The sequence below is a fragment of the Colletotrichum jinshuiense genome, chromosome 7 (genome assembly GCF_051148585.1).
Source record: "Colletotrichum jinshuiense chromosome 7, complete sequence".
Taxonomy (NCBI): domain Eukaryota; kingdom Fungi; phylum Ascomycota; class Sordariomycetes; order Glomerellales; family Glomerellaceae; genus Colletotrichum; species Colletotrichum jinshuiense.
This window is the reverse complement of record NC_139314.1, coordinates 602-21,860: the sequence shown is the minus strand read 5'-3', so window position 1 is coordinate 21,860 and position 21,259 is coordinate 602. Positions and strand designations below refer to the sequence as shown.

At 49.0% G+C, this 21,259-nt stretch overlaps 5 protein-coding genes across 5 annotated transcripts; 4 read left to right on the top strand and 1 right to left on the bottom strand.

Moving 5' to 3' along the window:
* Nucleotides 1-1,367: 1,367 nt before the first annotated feature.
* Nucleotides 1,368-2,421, top strand: EsH8_VII_000005 (uncharacterized protein; the record flags this gene model as incomplete). Its single annotated transcript, XM_083270138.1, has 2 exons — nt 1,368-1,518; nt 1,586-2,421. The coding sequence occupies 2 exons, from the start codon at nt 1,368-1,370 to the stop codon at nt 2,419-2,421; spliced, it is 987 nt and encodes a 328-aa protein (XP_083127695.1).
* Nucleotides 2,422-4,852: 2,431 nt separating this feature from the next.
* EsH8_VII_000004 (uncharacterized protein) lies at nt 4,853-6,856 on the top strand (the record flags this gene model as incomplete). Its single annotated transcript, XM_083270137.1, has 1 exon — nt 4,853-6,856. One exon carries the CDS (start codon nt 4,853-4,855, stop codon nt 6,854-6,856), a length of 2,004 nt encoding a protein of 667 aa, XP_083127694.1.
* A 2,811-nt stretch (nt 6,857-9,667) lies between these two features.
* Nucleotides 9,668-10,300, top strand: EsH8_VII_000003 (GNAT family N-acetyltransferase; the record flags this gene model as incomplete). Its single annotated transcript, XM_083270136.1, has 1 exon — nt 9,668-10,300. One exon carries the CDS (start codon nt 9,668-9,670, stop codon nt 10,298-10,300), a length of 633 nt encoding a protein of 210 aa, XP_083127693.1.
* A 4,274-nt stretch (nt 10,301-14,574) lies between these two features.
* EsH8_VII_000002 (uncharacterized protein) lies at nt 14,575-15,121 on the bottom strand (the record flags this gene model as incomplete). The annotated part of the gene is made up of 4 exons (XM_083270135.1): nt 14,575-14,628; nt 14,687-14,734; nt 14,799-15,003; nt 15,075-15,121. The coding sequence occupies 4 exons, from the start codon at nt 15,119-15,121 to the stop codon at nt 14,575-14,577; spliced, it is 354 nt and encodes a 117-aa protein (XP_083127692.1).
* Nucleotides 15,122-15,985: 864 nt separating this feature from the next.
* Nucleotides 15,986-16,850, top strand: EsH8_VII_000001 (uncharacterized protein; the record flags this gene model as incomplete). Its single annotated transcript, XM_083270134.1, has 2 exons — nt 15,986-16,142; nt 16,201-16,850. 2 exons carry the CDS (start codon nt 15,986-15,988, stop codon nt 16,848-16,850), a joined length of 807 nt encoding a protein of 268 aa, XP_083127691.1.
* Nucleotides 16,851-21,259: the final 4,409 nt, after the last annotated feature.

The window sequence follows — 21,259 nt, the reverse complement described above, 5'->3', positions numbered from 1 at the left end:
TCGATTCCATCTTCGTTCAAACCGAGAGTCAGGCAGTTAGTGTCCAGCGCGGTTTCTGGCAAGATGGGATTACATAGTGTGTGAGGAAATATTGTACCAAGCTACTTGTCGCTACTCGCAAAAAGTAATCGTAGTCATCCGTAAGACTTGGAAGAGAGATCTACATTTCTTCTCTTCAGGTCGAGTTAAACGGGAGCAGGGGGGTTTGCTCAAACGGAAATGTAGTCCTTGCTATCTGCTTGCTGCGAGGAAGGGGATTGTGAGTATAAGAGTGACATTTGGCAGTCGTAGGACCCACCCTTGCGTGCAACTGTGTACTAGTGGTCAAATCAGAGTAAGATCTCTCGCGCGGGTATATGAATTACATGACGGAACTAGAGGACTACCCACCCTCCCAATACGCGCTGCCGGATAGATTAGTGCCGGGTCGCTAATCAGGGTGATCATCGCGAGCACTGTCAACAGCTGATGAACTGCCAGCTGGAATGGCAAATCTAGAGCTTACTTTACAAATCCCTTTGAAGCTTGGCTTGTATGTAGTTGTATTGTCTGTAAGGATAAATGTAGGTGTTGAGCCCACAATAATATTTTGCCGCCATTCTCGGCTGAGGGACCTTGTAAAATGCATTCACTCTCTCGCCCAATGTTTTGAATGCATATTTGTCTGCGCTAGGTGTAGCAATAACTGACACATAGCAAAGCCCCTGCCGCTTCTAGGTAAAAGTTCTAGAAATGGACCCACGTCATGTATAGAGGGGCCAAGGGAGTGGCAAAAGGCCCCAAAACCTGAAAAGATATTCGAGCGGCAGTCAATGCGGTGATTTCATCCAGTCGGGGCTTGGAACCCACGGTAAATCTCGCCGCTTATGCTTCATCTGTGGTTGTTTTGACACCCTGAGCATGAAGTCTGTTTTTTTTTGTGGGAGAAGGGCGGGTGGTGACCCGTGGTACCCGATATGCCACACTAAGCAGGATGGCTATCATGCAGGGTTGGCGTTACGGTCGGTTCAGGCGGCACGCGCGCTCTGGTCCCGGCGGGGGCGTTTGTGCAGTCCCAATGGCGCGTGGTTGGAATAGCTAATGTCCACCTCCCATTGGCTTCAACTAGAGTTCCACTTGGTAAACCGACCCCCAAAAGTCCGTTGCTTTTGTTAAAATCCGGCGGGCTGCTTTACATTAGGAAGTTGTATCCGACTTATATAACAGGAAAGATACCAAACGGCTCCCAATATTGAAAGAGTCATCGCCCTCAACGCAAACCCATCCTTGAGTCTGAGAAAAGGAGGAGAGAGCGGACTTAGCAACCATCATCTGAAGTAATAACCAACGCCAAATTTTCAACAAGAGCTATTCCGAGATTTTCCAAAATGGGAATCGCATCTCCGCTAGTGAAACTTGACAGTGGCCAATTGATGCCTCTGGTTGGCTTTGGCTGCTGGAAGGTAGACAACGCTACCTGCGCGGACACCATTTACAACGCCATCAAGGCTGGATACCGCCTCTTTGATGGTGCCTGTGGTGAGGACTCCCACAGCCTATCCGGACCGGCTTCCCGGAACCGCCTGTGACTGACTGATGGGCCTAGATTACGGAAATGAGGCCGAATGTGGGGACGGCATAGCCCGTGCGATCCAGGAAGGTCTAGTTCGGAGATCCGACCTGTTCATCGTATCAAAGCTATGGACCACTTACCATGAGCCGCATCGTGTCGAGCAGGCCTGCAGGAAGTCTATGGCAGATTGGAAGGTCGACTACCTTGACTTGTACTTGGTTCACTTCCCTTTCTGCACAAAGTTCATCCCCTTCGATGTTAAATACCCTCCCGAATGGCAAGATGGAAATGATGTCGTCGCCATGGGCACGACACCCATGAGAGACACATGGGGCGCAATGGAGGGCCTGGTGGATGCTGGGATCGCACGCAATATCGGCGTGGCAAACTTCCAGTCCCAAATGCTGCTGGATTTGCTGAACTATTCGCGTATCAAGCCCGCAACTCTCCAAGTTGAGCACCACCCATACCTTTCGCAGCCTCTTTTACTGGATCTGGCCAAGAAGAATAATGTACAAGTAACGGCGTACAGCTCCTTAGGACCGGCATCGTTCATCGAGCTTGCAATCAAGCATGCTCAGGACGCCCAGCCACTGCTTGAGGATGCGAAGATCGTGGCAATCGGCGAGAAGCACGGTAAAACGCCCGCCCAGGTGTTACTGAGATGGTCCACTCAGAGAGGCATCGCCGTCATACCAAAAAGCGCAAATCCTATCCGCATGCAGCAGAATCTGGAGTGTACTTTTTTCGACCTTGACAAGGATGACCTTGCCTACTTGAATGGTCTGAACAGAGGTTTGCGGTTCAATGACACTATCTACGTACGTGCCTTGGTCATCTCCCAGTCTATATCTTGCAGTGCATGGTAAAGTTGGTGAACTAAACTAATCTACATTTATAGTACGACTATGATATTTCCATATTTGGGTAAACAAGCCCGCAAGTAGCAAACATGACGCACGTTGTATATGATAGCTTGCATACTTGGGTGAAACCGTGCATGTTTTGCTAATTGCAAGGCGGACTTCTATCAATATCAATTAAATATTTATGTGCTAGAAATAAAAGTGCATGATAATCATCTTTGTGAACTCTGGTGCATTTCAAGTGCAATTCAATACCGGGAGCTCAGCTTTTACATAAGAACAGACTAGAGCCGCTTATATTTAGCACACTGGAGGCCCGAAGTTTATCCGCTACGCAAAACCGGCCCGTCAGGCTCATTTCGGAGCCGGCCCCTCAGCCGAGGCATATGCGCGCTCCGGCATCACTTTGTATATTTGATCTACCAATCACAGAGCGCAGGATAGGGGGCAAACAAGGCACATGGAATCTTTCTCTCCCTTGCTCGCGCCTCGGATGAGGAAGTTAACCTTTCCCAACGGACGGCATTCTTGTGCAAATTTTCGGCACAAAAATGAGGAAGCTGCCTATTGTTGCATTACGCTACTTTTGTCAAATGGAGGTCCGCGCCCGGCGGGTGAAGTCTTCTGGACCAAAGTGAGGAAACGAGACTCACAGCAGCAGATGAACAGCTGCAACAGGTGTCGCGGGCCATTACGCGGCCTGTTCCAATTCCAATTAAGACTGGGGCATCTAGCGTTCCAAACGCCGCCTCTAAAATAACACGTATTCGCTGTGCCAGCCAAATCAACCCTTGAGGAGGGGGATGTCATAGAGACTAAAACCCTGACGACAACGAACGTAAAAGAGTTCCACCGCCATGGCCGAACCATACTTCGATCGTATCTAGTCTCCATCCGACTACAACGCCAGGTACGCAAAATCATTGGAGAGTCTGCTCGACGTCCTCAAGGGCCGCAAGAGTCCGCCGGCTCGGGGTTTCAGCCTCTCCCCAACACCGACAGGCCCAAGGACCTCACACTTCACTTCGTTGGCGCATTCTTGCGTCATGGACTGACTTCCTCTCTTTCTCTCTCCAGTGTATATCAGGGCAGTATCGTCCTCATTGCTGCAGCCGAGTACTACGTGCGCATTCTCGAGCTTCATATCAGCAGTGCATAAGCGACAGAATTCCAGGAGCGATTGATGGCCAAGGGCAAGCCGTTTGATCAGTTCATCTGTGTCGATTCAACAATTTGCTTGGGCCTATCGCTTGAGGACGGCCGAGAGAGCATAATATAAACGTCTCGGGACTGGTAGCAAGATACTGTTTAGGAGGGAAGAAAGGATAGGATGGCATTCAGACACAGAAACTGAGTCGGGCGGCACGAGAGCAGAGCCCAAGTTCTTTCCACAGTTATCGGGCCCTATCAACTTTATTTATCACCATAAAACCTGGGTATGCCTCCGACTGACGGTCAACAAGACGATGGATAACTAGGTGGTTGATTTGATATCGCCATCCCAACGAGCTAGATGCGGCCGCCGCACGATGGTGGAAGGCACAAGAACGTTTTTGCAGGTGGATCATCAACTCCGTCATCGATTCCATCCCCGTCCCAACATCATCAAACTGGACCAACGCAGTCCAAGGACCCTCACCACCCCAACTGATGCAAGCCCCACACCATCGTCTCACCCCGTCATTGCATCAACTCAGCCGCAAAGGTATACAAAAACGCCCAACAATACCCGAACAACAAGTGAGTCATCACGGGCGCAAATAATGGTACAGCGGCGTCTTTGTGCACTTTGTCGCCTGGCCGCGCGTTGTTTTTCTGGACCTAAATTGACCGACAAACAGGGACCGTCGACCGACGTGGCAGACATGGCATTCTCCCAGCCTGACCTGCAGTACAACCAACACCTTGACCGAGGCAATTACTGCCGGTTCGTAAAAGTGCAAGAAAGTCATACGCCCCCGGCCACATCGGCTACGTCGGCCCCAACCAACGCTCACGTCATTTGTCGGTAACCTAAGCACAATCACCCTCAGTAATTTGAAGACGTCAACAGGACAAAGAGATTTTGTGTGACTCATGATTGGGTAGGCGTTTTCCAGGCCAAAGAAAAGTGTTTTCTGTTTGGGGAAATGGGAGTGGCGCTATTTACTGTCAATCTTGAGACAAGTGGCTGCCTGCTTGGTCGTCGGCCTCCTACATAACAGGCGGCTTTCACTTTAGTTTGCCTTTCATAAGTATCCTGCTTGTGCGATATCATGCGGTAGATAACACATGGCGGTTTAACGACCTATAATAAAGGCAACTTACACCGCTCGTCCTGGTCCTCTCTGCTGGATCCGGCGTTATTGGAAGAGCTAGCTGCCATTTTTAAACCCTGCAATGATCAACCCTAATTGAACATATTTACTTCTCATGACAGTATCCTGAAGCTTAAATGGCTGCCCCAAAAGACACAAGGCCAACTGTTGTCGGTCTCTACGGCGTCCCTGGCTGCGGTAAATCGTTTCTGCTGGACCAGCTCAGGAGCAAACTTGATCATGAGCATTTTCGGTTCTTCGAAGGCTCCGAAGTTATTGATGGAGTCGTTCCAGGAGGGTTAGAGGTCTTCAAGTGGTCTGAAGATGAGAAGAAGCATCACTGGCGCCAGCTTGCCATCGACGCCATCGCCCAAGAATGCACTCGCACGGGTCGCATTGGGGTTGTCACCGGCCACTTTCTGTTCTGGCCCGAAGAAAACAGTACTACTTACGAGACTGTGTGTACGAAGGGCGATATCCTCGTATACACGCACATTCTCTACCTCGATGTCCCCGCTGACGTGGTGGCCCAACGTTCTCGAGAAGACTCGGCTCGGGGTCGTCGTGTTCCACCTGTCAACCACATCCGCCAATGGCAGGACACCGAGAAAGCTCAACTACGCCATATCTGCCTTGAAAACGGCATTCTTTTCGGGCTCGCATCGCCAAACCCGTCCATGCTGGACAGAGTCCTGCCTCTTCTCCACGACATTCGCCACCATTCAGAGGCGGAGAACCTGTCCCGTGTCAGAAGCAGACTAGATGAGGTGGTGCTCACTATGCAAAAAAAGTCCAAGCTGGAAACAATGGTGGTTCTTGATGCAGACAGAACTCTGTGCGCTTTGGACACTGGCATATTGTTTTGGGAGATCTTCAGGGTGAGGCAATCCGTTGAGGGGAAATGCCCCTTAAAGACACTTTTCAGCAGCTCTATGGGATACTCGTACTCGGCATTCCGTCAGGCTGCCTTCCTATACGAGGAAACGATTCCATACTTTGACGGCTTGTGCAGTGAGGTTGCTTCTGCCGTCAGCATGCATCCCGAGTTTATGACCTTGATCCGAGCCGTGGAGAGCGAGCCGCACACAGGCGCAGTCGTCGTCACATGTGGCATACGGCAAGTCTGGGAGAAGATATTTGAGAGAGAAGGCCTATCCGAGAGCGTGAAGGTAATCGGTGGAGGACGCATTGCCGACGGCTACGTTGTCAACCCTGATACCAAAGCCGCCATTGTCTCCCGACTACGGGACCATCACGATCTCTATGTCTGGGCATTTGGGGACAGTCCGATGGACTTGCCTATGCTTAAGATGGCTGATCAAGCAATCATCGTGGTTGGCCAGGAAGAGTCCAGGAGCCGCAGCATGGACGCAGCTTTGCTGAAGGTCATCCATGACGACAAACTTCAAGCGCGACAAACCTTGATTCCCGAAATTTCGACCCCGCGTATTGACCTCGACAAATTGCCACTTGTTAACATCGCCAGCCGTTCATTTATCAACTCCGTTACTCACCGTCACCGCCTCCGTGTGTGTCAGGCAACGATGAAGAACGCATCCAAGCTGCTCATGACCCCGACCCGCGATGCATCTGTTGCCGGCCCCAGTCTGAGAGCAGCCCATCATCGCGTCGGTTGGTATCTTGCGACTGAATTCTTGGCGAATTTGCTTGGAGTGGAGAAGTTCCCCATCACGCATGTCCAGAACCACATAACCGATGGCTATCGACTTCTTGACGAGGAGAACACAGTGATCGTGGCGTTGATGCGAGGCGGAGAGCCAATGGCGTTTGGAGTCAGCGCGGCGTTCCCAAGAGCCATGTTCCTCCACGCCAACTACCCTGAGGACCTCAACTCGGAGAATCTTTTGGGAAAGAAGACGGTACTGCTAGTTGACTCGGTAATTAACAGCGGCAAAACAATTGTTGACTTCGTGCAGCAAGTTCACAATCTAGATACGACCATGCGTATCGTGGTGGTCGCTGGGGTTGTCCAGGCGAGGGCAGTCTCGGACGTTCTAGAGCCGCTGGCAAGTAAAGCGAGTCTAAGTCTCGTTACACTGCGTCTTTCAGAGAACAAATTCACGGGACGTGGTGGCACAGATACTGGAAACAGGCTTTTTAACACAACCCAGCTTGCCTGAACAGGGTGTTTGGTGTCAAAGTTGCGGTTCAATATGGACAGAGATAATTCACGAGTTTTAGAGCTTGAACGATCTGATGTAACCTATCAAGCATATTCAGATTTTAATCCTACGCTATCTACAGCTGATAGGATGAGTAAGGGGTGAACGATTAAACCACCCACAACACCACAATTAGTATCAAAGGTGATAGACTCTCGTAGCATTAACAAATTGCGAACTATTGAATGGAAACTTATGTCAGACTTATTCTCTTGTATACTGATTTGATTATATCTTAATAAAAGGAAATAGATGCGTTTTTGATGGGTCATTGGGCAGTTCAATGAAACCGCTCAGAATCTCTGGCTGGCAGTATTGAACAGCTTCACCTGTGTGTCAGAAATGAAGAATGCGGAACCTTCATGGATGCCCCAAGACTCTCAAACTCTCTTTTAAAATCCCTACGCTGGTGTTTCGACTACACATCCTCGCTGCAATCTTCTCAGGTAGCTCGCTGTCGAGGTTCAGATGAGGCCTGAACTGAAGCCCTTAAGCGGGTTCCTCTCCCAGTTAAGGAATGAGAAATATTCCGCTGAGAGACGACGTTAAAAAAACTAAGCTAAGATATAGCAGGGCATGGAAGATTTGATTACGCAGGCGTTTATGCACGTCGATTTTATTGGGTCGCATGTACTGAAGTGACATTATGATCTCCCCGGCCCAGAAGGCGATATGATGCTTCCTACTACCTGGAACCATTTTGTGCAGCATGGCTGGGCTAAAAAAAATTGGTAATATGGCCAATGAATGAAGCATCACTAAATCCACGTCCGGAAATGTATCCGCCCCGGCTGCGTCGAACAGAAACATCCCCCGTGACACCGCCAAGTCCGTATCGCGGCCATTTCCTCACTACACCACCTGGCTGGAATGGGGCCAGACCCCCCAAGTATCATTAATATTCCACTCACCCCTGAGCGCCGGAAGAAAGAAAAAGGCTTCATGCTCTCGTGGATGGGCGGAGGCAAACTGGTCAGCAAGAAGAGCGGTAAAAAGCAGACCTTGGAATCGTCTGACGAGGAGAACTTTGAGGTGCCGTCAAAAGTTGGCCTGCCGCCACCGCTGCCACAATTCTGGCATAGTAAGAGACCAGCAACTTCACCGCCTAAGCCGCTGCCCCAACTAGAGATTGTACTTCGGAAAGTTGCTCGTCGATCATCAATTGCGAAGGTGATGGTACCTGAGCAGTTTGCGCCGTGTAATAGTGCTAATATTTCCTTCAACCTACGCATAAAGAAAACAAAAAATGCACACTAACTGAAACACTCCGGTTCATCCTCGCCCCCATTATTTTCGAACGCGACAGCATCTGATTCACCTTCAGCCGGTTGGGCTACAAGCAGATCCACGCGTTCCTTAGTGAGTAGTGTGAACATGTAACATGTGTGTCGGTTGATATCGGAGAAAGCAATGATTGTTACATGCTCAGCCTCAAATAGACATCTGCAACGCCACACACAATTATGAATGCAATTAACATATATATATACCATCGGAGATGCTAGAGCTGAGAGTATTAGGCTTATCGAACGCTGGATTCTCCCCTTGATCTTCTATGAGCGCCATGTTTATAACAAGATGTTCTAGTTCTTATTTGTATTCGTAAAATTAGGCCGTTGTTCATGTTTGTGAATCATCAAAACTTAAGCTTTCTTAGGAGTCCTTGATTGGCTGCAATCGTGTGTGATTTTCTGGTATGCAACTGTAAACATAATGTTTACCTATTAAATAATTATAAGCTGCAGTCATCTAGAGGAAGCGAACTACTTCAGAAGAAGTTTGAGGTTGCTAGATCAGTGTGATGTTGATATCTATGCATCCAGGCATTTGCTGCTGTAATGACTAACTTCATCAAAATTTATCAGACGTCCCCAAGAACTTTTAATAGCGCAGTGAATATATTAAATGGACGTACAAGCTCTCCAGTATCGATCAGGCCTATATTCTAAGTACTTCTCGATGCATTGACTTAGTTATTAGAGACTGTGAAATGATTGAAGTTGGATAGATCTAGGCCAAAAAAAGAAAGAAATCCCCCCGACCCACAAATCAGATTGTAAACCAATAAAAATAAAAGGAGAAAAGCTTCAGATTAGTGGGTCAACGTGATAAAAGCATGGGCTAAAACTTTAACCTTGCCTCATTTGGAAGTCAGCAGGAGATAGGGAGAGTCCTAGTTCTCGACTCACTATGAGTCACTTTAGTCACCACAGTGCATTCAAGCGAGATACGTCAGTCCTTGAACCATCCTATGTGGAATAACTTGGGCATTAGGTTCATAGTTTCAGCTAAACCATAGAGGGAGGCAGTCCTATCGCAATGATACAAAGGCCGATATACCTTGAAAACGACGGGTCGGATTACATTTGAAGCACAGACGCTGCTGTGTCAAGGCAGTATGAAGAAAACCAATTCGCACATCTACTAACATGATTCCTGGCGAGCTGCATCCATAATGGAGAATTACAACAAGGCAAGATGTAACTCAAAGGATCCTTGTCAACATGCGATATGCCAGCTTGAATGCAAGTAAATATCGTAGTCTGCAGAATCGTTGCTGCGGCATAAAAAGTGCCAACCTCGCTGCATCAAAATGAAATCCATCCGTTAGGTCAGCCACCTATTTGAGCAATAAGAAGAGAGAGCGTCACTTGGCCTAAATCACCGTTACATCCCCAACGTCTTGTTTCGACCACCTACACCGATATCACTTCTCCAAGAAACATAAGGGACCTTATAAAGCAAGCTTTGGCACGTTCAATTTCGGCCATGATCAGCGACGCCTTTTCAAACGCCTTTCGCTCCGAGCGACTCATATATCGGGCGGTGGAGAACGACGAAGCAGACAGGGTATTCCTTCATACCCAACTGGCGAATGATCCCGCCATCATCGCACTCTCAGAACCCATGTTACTGCGGCCAAGGAGCATCAAACACAGCGAATGGATGGCGGAACAATTGGCTAAATCCATCCTCGCTGTGATGATCTGTTTGCCCCACGAGAGGTCGTGTGGCGAAGGAGCCGACAAGGGGGAGGACGAGCCGCCAAAACCCATAGGTTTCATGGTACTTGGCTGGGGCGGCAGTTCCTCGAATGTGGCTCACCACCGCTCGGTCGATCTCGGTATCGCACTGGCAGCGCAGTACCAAGGTAAAGGATACGGCACAGAGACCATCAACTGGGCTTTAGACTGGACGTTCCGGTTCGGAAATTATCACCGCGTCACGCTCTGCACGGTGTCCTACAACAAGAGCGCGCAGCACCTGTACAATAAGCTTGGGTTTGTGGAAGAGGGCCGCAGTCGGGAGTCGCACTGGTTTGATCGGAAGTGGCATGACACAATCAGCTACGGGATGCTAGATCGTGAGTGGGAGGCGCTGAGGGGTCTGGAGAAGGAATGAACATTGTCACTTGCTGCAAGTTCTATGAGCCTGTGTCTCTGTTGGATTACTCAACCAGCATACAGGGAGCGGGCCAGCATCAGCGGCCGGCAGCGGAACCCGGGGGAGAAGATGAACAAGGTGGTCGATTGTGTCGGGCGGCAGCCGATGACTGAATTCGCAGGGGATCAGGCCGAGGGGACTGGCGGAGGCGGCGGACTCTGCTCGGTGGAGGACACGATGGATTCGCGCTCCACTGGCCGATGTTTCTCGGTGGATGAACTAGACCAGTTCCTGCAAGATGCCGTGTATTTGCGCTGCCGGAACTATAGTCTGGGGGGTTCGGTGTGTCGGGGACGAGGAAGCCCGGCTCCAGAGGCCTTTGCGAGTCGAGTTTTTGGAAGCTGGACCGATGCGGGCCATGAATGAAGGATCTTGGCTCGTCGGTCGGCGAGGTGGTGAGGAATTGGGAATTATGGGGAGGGTCTTCTGTGGATGGCATGCTAGACGGGATGCGAAAAGAGGTGGCCGCGGGCGGCGGTCTAGGTGCTGTGGGAGGAGCAAGAGAAGTTAGTGGCTGGTTGTGCGGGCGGGTGGACGGACAGATTGACGGAAAGAGCTTTTCGATCAACGGGGGGTTGAGGGATGTGTGAAGGGGAAGGGGAAAGGCAGGCAGGTAGGAAGGATGTGACCGCCCAACTGAGCGACCTGGGGAAGGATACAAGGAGAATGGCGAAGAGTGCTTGTTGCTTGTTGGATGTTGCTTATGGCTTGTGGCTTGTGGCTTGTGGCTTGTGGCTTGTGGCTCGCTGCGTAGCTGTGCAGCAGGTCACATGCTTATGCACATGCCAACTAAAGTTGCGCATTTTCGTTACCATGAAGTACCTAGGGGGATTGTTGGACAGTATGCCCTAGTCGTTCACTGTTGGCTCTGCACTGTGCCATAACCGTCGGCTTTTAAGCGCCTTCTAAGAGCTTTTGTCACTGTGGAATCAACTCACTGTGACTGCACAGACCAACTTTTACAATTTGGCATTACTATGCATACTTTACGGATACGAAAGTTGCAAATGGGTCTCGAAGCCACAATTCCCCACACTCTCGCCCTGATACTGTGGAATGCTCAGGGGGATGGTGGACGCATCCGCCTTGGCGGTTCTGGTTCTTGCCGTTGCCGAGAAGCCGTCACAATGCTCAGCTCAGTCTTTGTCTGGCTTATCTCGCTCCTTGCTTCTAGTGCTACGTGCGTAGATTTCAATCTATCATTACACCATATCAGCACTCAGCTAAATTCCTTATCCTCTTTAGGCCTTTTAGACTTCAATTGGCAGCATTAATGACATTGGCGAGCGGGTGACTCTTTTTGGGTTGGTTTTTAAGCAACGATTATCCCGGTCACTTTGCGCTATTCGGCCGGGCGTCTCTGTGGCAGGGGTATATTGATTTGCCGGCTCATCCATCACCCACATATTCCACCAGTTAAAACTTTCAACTAAAGTATTGTCTAATGTAATTACTAGCTTGTAGAGGTGCAGATTGTCCTTCAGCCTCCGATATTTCTACCAGGGCTGACCATTGTAAACCCCGGATTCCCTGACCATTACAAAGTCCCATTAGACTGCTACAGTATCACCCGTTCTGTACCGAGAATTGACCAGCAACGTCCAATCAAAGCTGAAATGTGTGAGAGGCACATGTGCACGGTTCTGTTCGTTGTGCGCCCACATGACTCAGGCCCATGCTGATCTGTGACGGGCGTACAGTATTAGGGTGCAGGGACAAGGCGGTTAATGGCACGGCAAGCTCTTCTTTAATTTTGAGATAAGCTTAACATGCTAATTTCCTGCCTAGGACGCCCAGGTTATCAGTCGCTTGTGTTGGTCCGGGCAGACCGGAATGCTTCATTTTCCTAATGCCTGGCTATGGGCTTTGAGAGGTTTCAGATTAAGGGCGGATAGAAACAGTGACAAAATGATGGGACCACTTACTTGGGCGTTATCTCATCTTGATTGTTGTATGAACAGTTTGCCGATCACAATTCATTCTCATCAGTCAGGCAACTTTCCCCACAATTACATGACACGACGGTAACATCAGCGGGTACATCCATGTAGGCGTCGACTGTTCGAGAAGGATTTTTACAGCCACTTCCGACCCGGTGTATTGTCCGCCGAATGCGTGGAGATGCTTAAGCCCAGGTTATTTTCCGTGTCGCTATGTCACCCATTTTCTTTTGACTACACCACTACACCACTGGCCAACAGGTATTCTAAATGAGTTTCGTTATTTTACGAGAGAGGCATGGTTTTGGGCCTTCATCAAGGATTTAGTGTATGTTTTAACGTCCTCTTACTGCAGTTAGGGACACAGCGCACAAGCAAAGCCACACGTCAGGTATTATCCTGCTTCAACTACCAACATTTTCCAAAATGCGGTACGGATACATGAGATGTTTGGGCACTCAAGTATAATTCACAAGCGGAGATATCCATCACTTAAATGCGCCCCGTGACCAAAATGTTAGGTCGGGACGTTACAAATACACTTTCCCATCCTATCCTAGTATGCAGGTAGCTGACCTGGAGATATACTTCGTATAGGTCTCCCCGTTCTACACTTGTAAGATTTGTCCTTGAGAACACAAGGCGAAGGGTGGGGCTGGGGGCTTGCCTGTTGGCTGGAGAAATCTCTCGTTTTGCCTCCATCTCCATGACCTTCATGAACAAATCTAGACCGAGTCTGTGGAAAAGAAAAACCGGAGTCGACGGAAGCTGATGTGACCTTCTGCTCTTGGACGATCTTTAAAGCCTGGAGAACGTCTGTGGGGACAAGTATCAGCCTTCAGATGCTGAAACGGCCAATAAGCTACGACTCCTTCCTGAATGATTGTGAACCAATAGGAGCCATACCTGGGACGTTGACTCAGTCTTTAAGGACCCTGCTTGGTATTCTATACCAGCAAATTGGTAGATGGGTAATTTCTTTCTTAGCGCAAATGACTCGTTTTATTTACAGAAAATCTTCAACCCGCTGACCTTGCTCTTATGAACCCGGGCCACATCCTGCCCAAAATACAATTCCCCATGTGCCCTCCACTCCCAGTGCTCTGTAACGAATGAAATTGGTTCAAAACACAACGTGTCTGTAAGCGAAAGCGAACAACTTCGTATCGGTCATCATGGCTACAAGTTCGAGTTCCGACTGCGGACCTTACCACGTGCACCAAGATTGAATGGCTTGAGAGAAAATTAGCTAGAGAATTATAAAAATACACCGCAACAAATATATCCCAAGTGGAGAGATCTTATTTAGTCCAATGCAATGCATCTCTGCTTGGCACGTTATGCGGTGAGGTTGCAGTATCTGCGGGCCGTTCAAAGCTTGGCTTTGAAGGGACCAGACAAGATTCCATTATCAGTTACCTACTGGACACTTGTGTCCGTGCTGTGATTTATGATTAATACTTGACGATGTCATGTGTCATTAACAAAGATATCAATGCCTTGACTCAAAAACCCCCACTGGACTTTGACCAACGTTTTGACTACTCTGCGGCTTGGCTAAGGGCCAGCCGAGAAGCCATTCCTTAGCAGAGATTCTGCTGGAGTGGTCTGGTTTCCGTGTTGGACGACGGTTCAGCCCCGTAATCTTGGCGGATGGGGTCCATATTTTAGACTGAAGTTTGGAAGCAGCGGGGCCTGCCTGTGCAGGTTCTCAATTTGGTTGTACCATTTGTGCATAGCCGTCGCGCAGATACCCCTATACCCCTACACGTCAGAATCCCAACCCTGAATGACCGGTTGGGATCCCAGCGGTGACAGTTCTTGACGGTGGGGCTCATATGCAAGCAAGGGTGGGACCCTGTTGATCTACTGGGTGTCATCGGACTAATATTCAATGACAAGCCATGAAGGACGCAAATGATATTGCAGTGCTTTGAAGTTGGTCAGGCAATCAACGAGACCGTCTATCTGGTAGAGGTGGTGAGTGAAATTAAACGAATAATACCCGAAGTCCCATAATAGAAAGAAGCTTAGCGTCACCGGTGGGAGAGTTTGGACTATTCTCTTGGCTTTCTTAGATCCAGATTTGGGGCTAAACCAAGAAAAAAACAAGCCTTGGCTCGTGCGCAATCAGGGGATGATCACCAGTGCAAACCAGAATATGAAGCACGCAAGTATCATGAAGTCAGATTCTACTGATGGTATTAAGGTACTGATATTTGCATTATGATAGAACCCAAACCCCACTATTACACTCCATACAGTATTCCTAACCATTGCCATCTCTGCAACTTAGTTGGCCTCGGAGCCTTGAGCACCGCACTTCTTCGAACAGTAGTAGTTGAGCTGAAAAGAGGTCAGCATAAGATATTTGACAATCAAGCATCAAGCCGCGTTAACGAACCTCGTCACCGCCAATGTGCCAGCCAGCAGAGTTGCACTGAAGACCATCCTATTTATTCTGGTTAGACTGATGTCTTGCTTGGTCTCAGGGATGGAGGAGATGCAGAACGTACAAACGTGCAGTCCGGGCACTTGTCCCACTGCTTGTTGCCAGTGTTACGATTCTTGTAGTAGTTGCAGGCACACTTGGTCGCATCAGGGAGAATCTCATAGTCCTTGTAGGACCCGTAGGTGATACCCCAAGGAGTTCCGTTACCAGTGCTGCCGTACTTTCTGGCGGTGACACATACGCCAGAGCTGTGAAGTTTGGCTTCGGCACTGATATCAATCATCAGTATGCTAACGACCAAAATCTAAAGTACTGTAGATTCTAGGGGTGGGGAACGTACACGGCGAGCAAAGCCGCAATAGAGAAGAGGGTGGTGGTGATCTGCATATTGGCTTCGAGTTCCAGGAAAGGATTGGAAAATAACGAGTGAGTTTACTGGACTGTAGTCTTATGAGTGAGTAGATTAGAGCTCGTAGGATGAATCGACTGGGAGTTGAAATACTTAAGACAAATCTAGGAATCATTCAGGATACCTCGAGGTAATCACATCTCACCTAGCTTTTACTGCTAGTTTCCTAAAGAGGCTGGTCGATTATTGCGCACAGACTACTGATATGCATTACTCGCTCACGACGAGGTCGAATTTGATAATCTCTACTCTTCCTTGTCGTCCCTGAATATCACTCAAATCTCGAACCAAGATAACGTTAAAATTTAATGCTGGCTAGCACCGGATACCGATTGGGCTAATTGCTTGATGGTTGCTGAGTCGCCTTGTATGGGGCCGCCAAACTCGATCGAGAAGTTATCCACTTCATCATGAATTACACAATTGCGTTCGACAGTCACGAGTGCAATAATTACCCAGTCAGAGAAATAGAAGACCACATAACGATGCATGGGTATAAACTTCAGAGAAGCTCTAAACCTGGATTCGACCATGATCGGCTCTTGAAGTTGGGATTCTATCATGACTCGTAATGTCGACCCATTTGCATGGGTATGCTTGAGGTGACTGCACGTGCTCGGATAATAACGGCCGCAACAATAGATGAGTTGAACTGGCAAACAGTTTGGATGCAATTGGATCTAAATTTGTCGATCTAGACGAGAAACTACAATGAACTCGAAGATGGCTTCATGTATAAAGTCTTCATCATCGGCTCCCCCTACTTGGCATTTATTCTTCATCCTCATCACTCATCACCTCAACGTCCAAACATTTTTGTTTCCAACACTCTCATTTACAATATGGTCTCTGCACGCTTCTTCGCCCTCCTGGCGGCTGCCACCGCGGCCGTCAGCGCCGCCCCGATTGCCGAACTCGAGCTGCCCACCAACATCACCGAGTCGGCTGATCGTGACCTCCGCAACGGTGAAATGGTCCTCTTCGGAGCTGAGGGAAAATGTAAGTCTATCCTTGCCTCGGATATAGAGAGCTCACTGACGTCGCCACTCCCGTACAGCCCACATCATCACTGAAGACACCTGGAACCTCCTTCTCAAGACTATGAACGTCCTGCCTGAGCCTCCTGCCCTCGATGAGGAGTGGCTCACGGCGGCCGAACATCTCACTGAGATCCCTGTCAACACCACTGAGGGAGCACTTGACAAGCGCGACTGCAACAGCAACTACCAGACGGTGGTTGATCGCACTCAGCGCTTCGTCGACTGGGACGTGCAGATGTCCCCTGTCGTCATCGGTGCCGGTAGCAAGGGCATCGACATTACCATCTCCAAGTCCTACTCTATTGCCAACACGGTCCAAGTCAGCGGTGGAATTGATCTCACTCTTATTAAGGACCGCCTTAAGACCAGCCTCGGCGTCAACTTCTCTCGCACTTGGACCACCACTCAGGGCTACCTCATCCGTGGAACTGTCGACGACGGCTACACTGGTGTTGTTATCACCCGTCCCTGGACCAACCGCCGCTACGGACGCACCTTCCAGGGATGCGTCGGCGCCCTTCGCCAGACTGGTACCTTCATCGCTGACTCCCGCGAGGATGGATCTTACGAGGGTGTCTCTTGGGTTGGTGGCGCTATCACTGCCTGCATCAAGCGCCAGCGTTCCATCCCTCTTACCCGCTGCAACGGAGGTGGCCAGTTCCGTTAAAAGAATATGTTGTGATTGGTGTTTCTTACGCGGGGAGATATATAGTATCTACTGGCTGTAAAGGAATGCCTATGTCGTCGCATTCGTCTCAGATTCAAGGCGCATCTTTTAACAGGCTAGTGTTTAAAATACACTAGCCTTTTAATTCTTTAGTAATCTTGTTTGCTATATAGCTATGTAGCCTTTAGAGAGATGACCCTACTACAATAGCTGCCTTAAAGGCTTTAATAAAGGATAGTTGCACTAAAACCGTTACATGTCATTGACATATAACTAGTATGACATTACTAAACTGATTACCCTAATGAATTCACCTTGTACTGGCTAGAAGCGGCCTATTGTTATATTTCTTTTTTGATTTATAATAGTTAAGCTGGTTAGTGTAAAGGCTAAGCATCTAAGTGTTGCAATCCAACTAGGGTGTACTGGTTAGTGTAGCTATATAGTGCAGAATAAGGGATAATAAAGTAGAATAGCAGGGATAGATAAAAGTAAAACACTACAACACACCTAGCAACTACTATAGTCTAGAGGAAACCGGTGCTTAGGTGTAAAGTCAAGGCCAGGTTGGGGTTAGGTTGGGGTGGTGGCCCTGAGGGGCGACGGTTAGTTTAAGGGAAAAGAGCAGTAGGTGGTAGTCTCTAGAGGTGACATTTTATATTAGTAAAATCAGTAGTAAAGTGGAATAGTATAGATGGATGGATGTAAACGTTACAACACATCTAGCGACTACCATGCATTCTAGGTTCCACCTACTATAGAGTGACTTCCCATTTGCAGAGCAACAGAAGCGTCAATTGTCTGTTAGAGATAGGCCTAATCAGGCCTATTCTGAATAGATAATCACACTTTCTAGGCTGCATAGGGAGTGCCGAGAGTTCGCCTTGTTGCTTAGTGGTCACCTCTACTACAGTTGCATGCGCGTATAAGTAAATTTGTAGAAGATCTCAAGAGTATATAAAGAAAGAATTATTAGTGTAGTGATGTCTAGCTGTATCTGATCAGGCTCAATCTGCTCTGATCAAACCTAAATACGCACTGATGACTAAGGAAAAGGCAGGATGGTGATGCAGCCAGGGGTAAAGTGGCCCTGCTGTCTACATGCCCGCGGGGCCGCGTGGGTTGAACCCCCCCCCCATTCCACTAATCGGTGTTAATATATATTTATTTAATGACTAAGTTAATCTCAACTTCTTGCCTATGTTGCCTCCACCATCCGCTCCTTCTTCAATTAGATCTAGCGTCTACAACTTTAACGACGACACAGACTAAGAAACGTCAGCAGCTGCGTCGCCACCTTTCTAAATGCATTGCAACCATCTCCATCTCCAGGATGTCATCTCCCACTACCGCCCCTCCTCAGCCTACACAACCTCAACCCAATTTCCAGAGTATACAACAAGGATTCAGACTCTTTAAACGTTCCTTAAATAGAGAAGTTAACCATCTATACTGGAAGGCATACTAGCAGTATTGTTCAATATCCCCCAATTTATAGGAATATACTCTTCATGAGGAATAGGTTGCAAGTTCCTGTCTAGGTAGGCTGTTGGCATCGGAATAGGGCTAGGAGCAATCAAAATCATGGTTTTTGTCGCTCCCTCGGAGCTCGTAAGCGTCGCCGACAGGTCAATAGTTGATGGAAGCGCAGCAATTCTGACCGCCGATAGGGCAACACCTGAAGGATCGCACGCGATCTTTGGACCACCTGCCGAAACAATGGCGCGCTCAACACAGCCTGACTTAATAAAGATGGGCAGATAGAAGTGCACCTGGGCGCCTTTGGTACCTGTGGCATCCTCCCACGTCCAGAATGTCAGCGCTCCACAGCCGCTCTCTTCTTCCTTTAGGCTTTTGCCTCCGTCAGTGACCCAGCCTTGAATATTGTAGATCTCGAACTGCCAGGCAAGGCCCGAGTCCCAAAATGCACAATCAGCATGTTGAGTGGGCGCCGGAGCTGGTGCCGGAGCTGGGTCAGGGCTGGTGCAGCAGCTGTTGTGGTTATGGGGTTATCACCCGTATCGTCATCATCGTCCTCTTCCCCATCTGGTGACTCATCCATGATACTGCATTCAGCGCCAGGAAGAACAAAATGATCCTCATCGCTATTTCCACACCCCAGATATAGGAAGGCGCTTGGGTCAAGAAAGCTGCCCGCAGTAATCTGCCGAGGAGAGAGTATTCTCCTCATCTTGCGAAGTGCGAAGTTTTTGTTCTGGTTCAGCTCCTTAGCCGCTAGGGAAGGGGGCATACTGAGATGATAATGTGGAACTGGTGGAGAGATAACCATTTCCTCTGGCTCTACGTCCTCGTCTTTGTCAATGACTGTCAGTCTTCCATCAGACGTCGTGATTTTGCCACCCCGTCTAGCCAGTTCCTGGACCTCGGCCGGTGTCAATTCCGGGAGGCCACGATGGCCACGTTTGCGTCTCATCTCGGCCGGGCCTGTATATCCTGGGTAGTTGTCGCAAGAGTAGTACTTGTTCCCTCGTTTGCGGTCTTTGGACACGATGTTTGTGGCGATCACGGCTGCAGCGGAGCAGATGGAATGTGTGGTTAACTATAGAAAGTCTAGATACAATAGATCGGTGGATATATATACCCCTGACAGGTGGATACAACGCGAAGCCGGCCGGGGCGCAGTCGGCCCGCACGAAGTCGTCCCGTACGAAGCCGGCCCCGGCGACGTCGGCTCGCGACAATGTTCGGAGAGGGCTTCCAGGCAGCAGCTGCGGGATCTCAATACAACTTGCCAGGCGATGGAGACTCGCAGTAATGGCTGACCGTCTTTGCCGTTTTGATACTGACCGTTGAGCCCTTCTTCAAGGCGATGCGAGTAGTCTTGTCGAATAACTTATTGTCCCACCAAGGGTCGTAACTACGCTCTCCAGGATACATCTTTGACGGCTGGTTGACAAGAAGAAAGTGAATACCGTAAGGTATGGCGCAAATATTCTTCTTCTTGGCCTCATCCTCCTTGTCAGGGTCAATAAAAAAATCAGCGTCGGTTGTTCCTTTGGGCCCGTTTACGAATGAAACGGAGAAGATGAGGCCTTTGGCCATCGCGTTGTTGCCATTTCCATTCTCCTTATACCATTCGTCGAGTTTACTGCCATGATCTCTGTTTTCGTCGTCCGGAATAAGTCGCAACACAGATTGGTCATTCCACTTCTTGTTGTCAGGACAACGTTTCGGGTTCCCGCTTCCCCAAGGTATTCCTCGACCTCACAACCATTTAGTCCCCAACCATCCCCTGGATTTGTAAGGAAGTTGCTGTACTTTTTTAGGTCGGGGCTGTACCGATATAATCCGGGGCCACCTCCGCCCTTGTTGGCGTACCACGGTTTGGTAATATCTTTCATTGGTCCAATCCGAGCACCAGGCCCGGCGTACGTCATGATAGGTGACTTGTTGCGGCTTACAATGGCGGACTGGGCATTGGCACATACGTTGGGCCACTTACTGTAATCGCAAGTGAAGATGGAGTGGTACTGGCCATTCTTCGGTGGATTGTTTGGATAGTCTGGGTCGACTGGACAAGCGGCAGCAGCTTGTCTTCTGTCAAAGATAGACTTGGGTCGAGCTATTGGGCAACAGGGATGCGACTGACCAGCTTCGAGGATGCTCTGGGCTAGATTTTCATTTATATCCTGTTGGCATTCGGTCATAACGTCATCTGCCGCTTCAGCCGTATAGTCGCACGATACGGAAAAGGTAAGCGGATCCCAAACGGGGAAATTGCCGTTTGAGCAGGTACCGGTTGTTGTGATGAAATCTTTCTGGCATGCTTGGTTCCCTTCGGAGTCGTAGTCGGTCTTTTTGCTGCCACACAAAGTCCCGATACAGTCTCCGTCACTGCTATCGCCGTGACTGCCTTCGAATGTCCATTCAGGGCCACATCCAGAGCAGATAAAACCGCAGCCAGTGATATCACATGAGTTACAGTCGATGTGACAGATGTCTCCGCATCCAGATGTACAAGTTGAGCCCGGTGGGCTGGTATTTGTAAAGCTGATCTTTGTCGGCTGGTCGGTAATAACAGGGTACGTTTTGCTACCGGCGGGCGTCGACGTGATGATAATGACAACCGGAGTCTGAGAAGTGGTTGCAGTTGCACTGGCTTTTGGTGTGAATGTAAATTTAGCTGTAGGCAATATCGAAGGTGTTATAGTGTAGGTCACCTTGTCTACACCTGAATTGGTGATGTTAAGGTTGAACACTGGAATTACTGTCGTTGTGACGGGTGGGAAGGTGATGGTAACAACTGTAGTTGTAGTTGTATAGTCATCCCACATCTCGGTGAATGTCTTGGTAATTGGAGGGAAATCGATAACCGTTGCCTCAGACAACGTGTAAGGCGGAAGAACCACAACACAGGGGGGGATACAGGAAACTACTGGCGTAGGTTC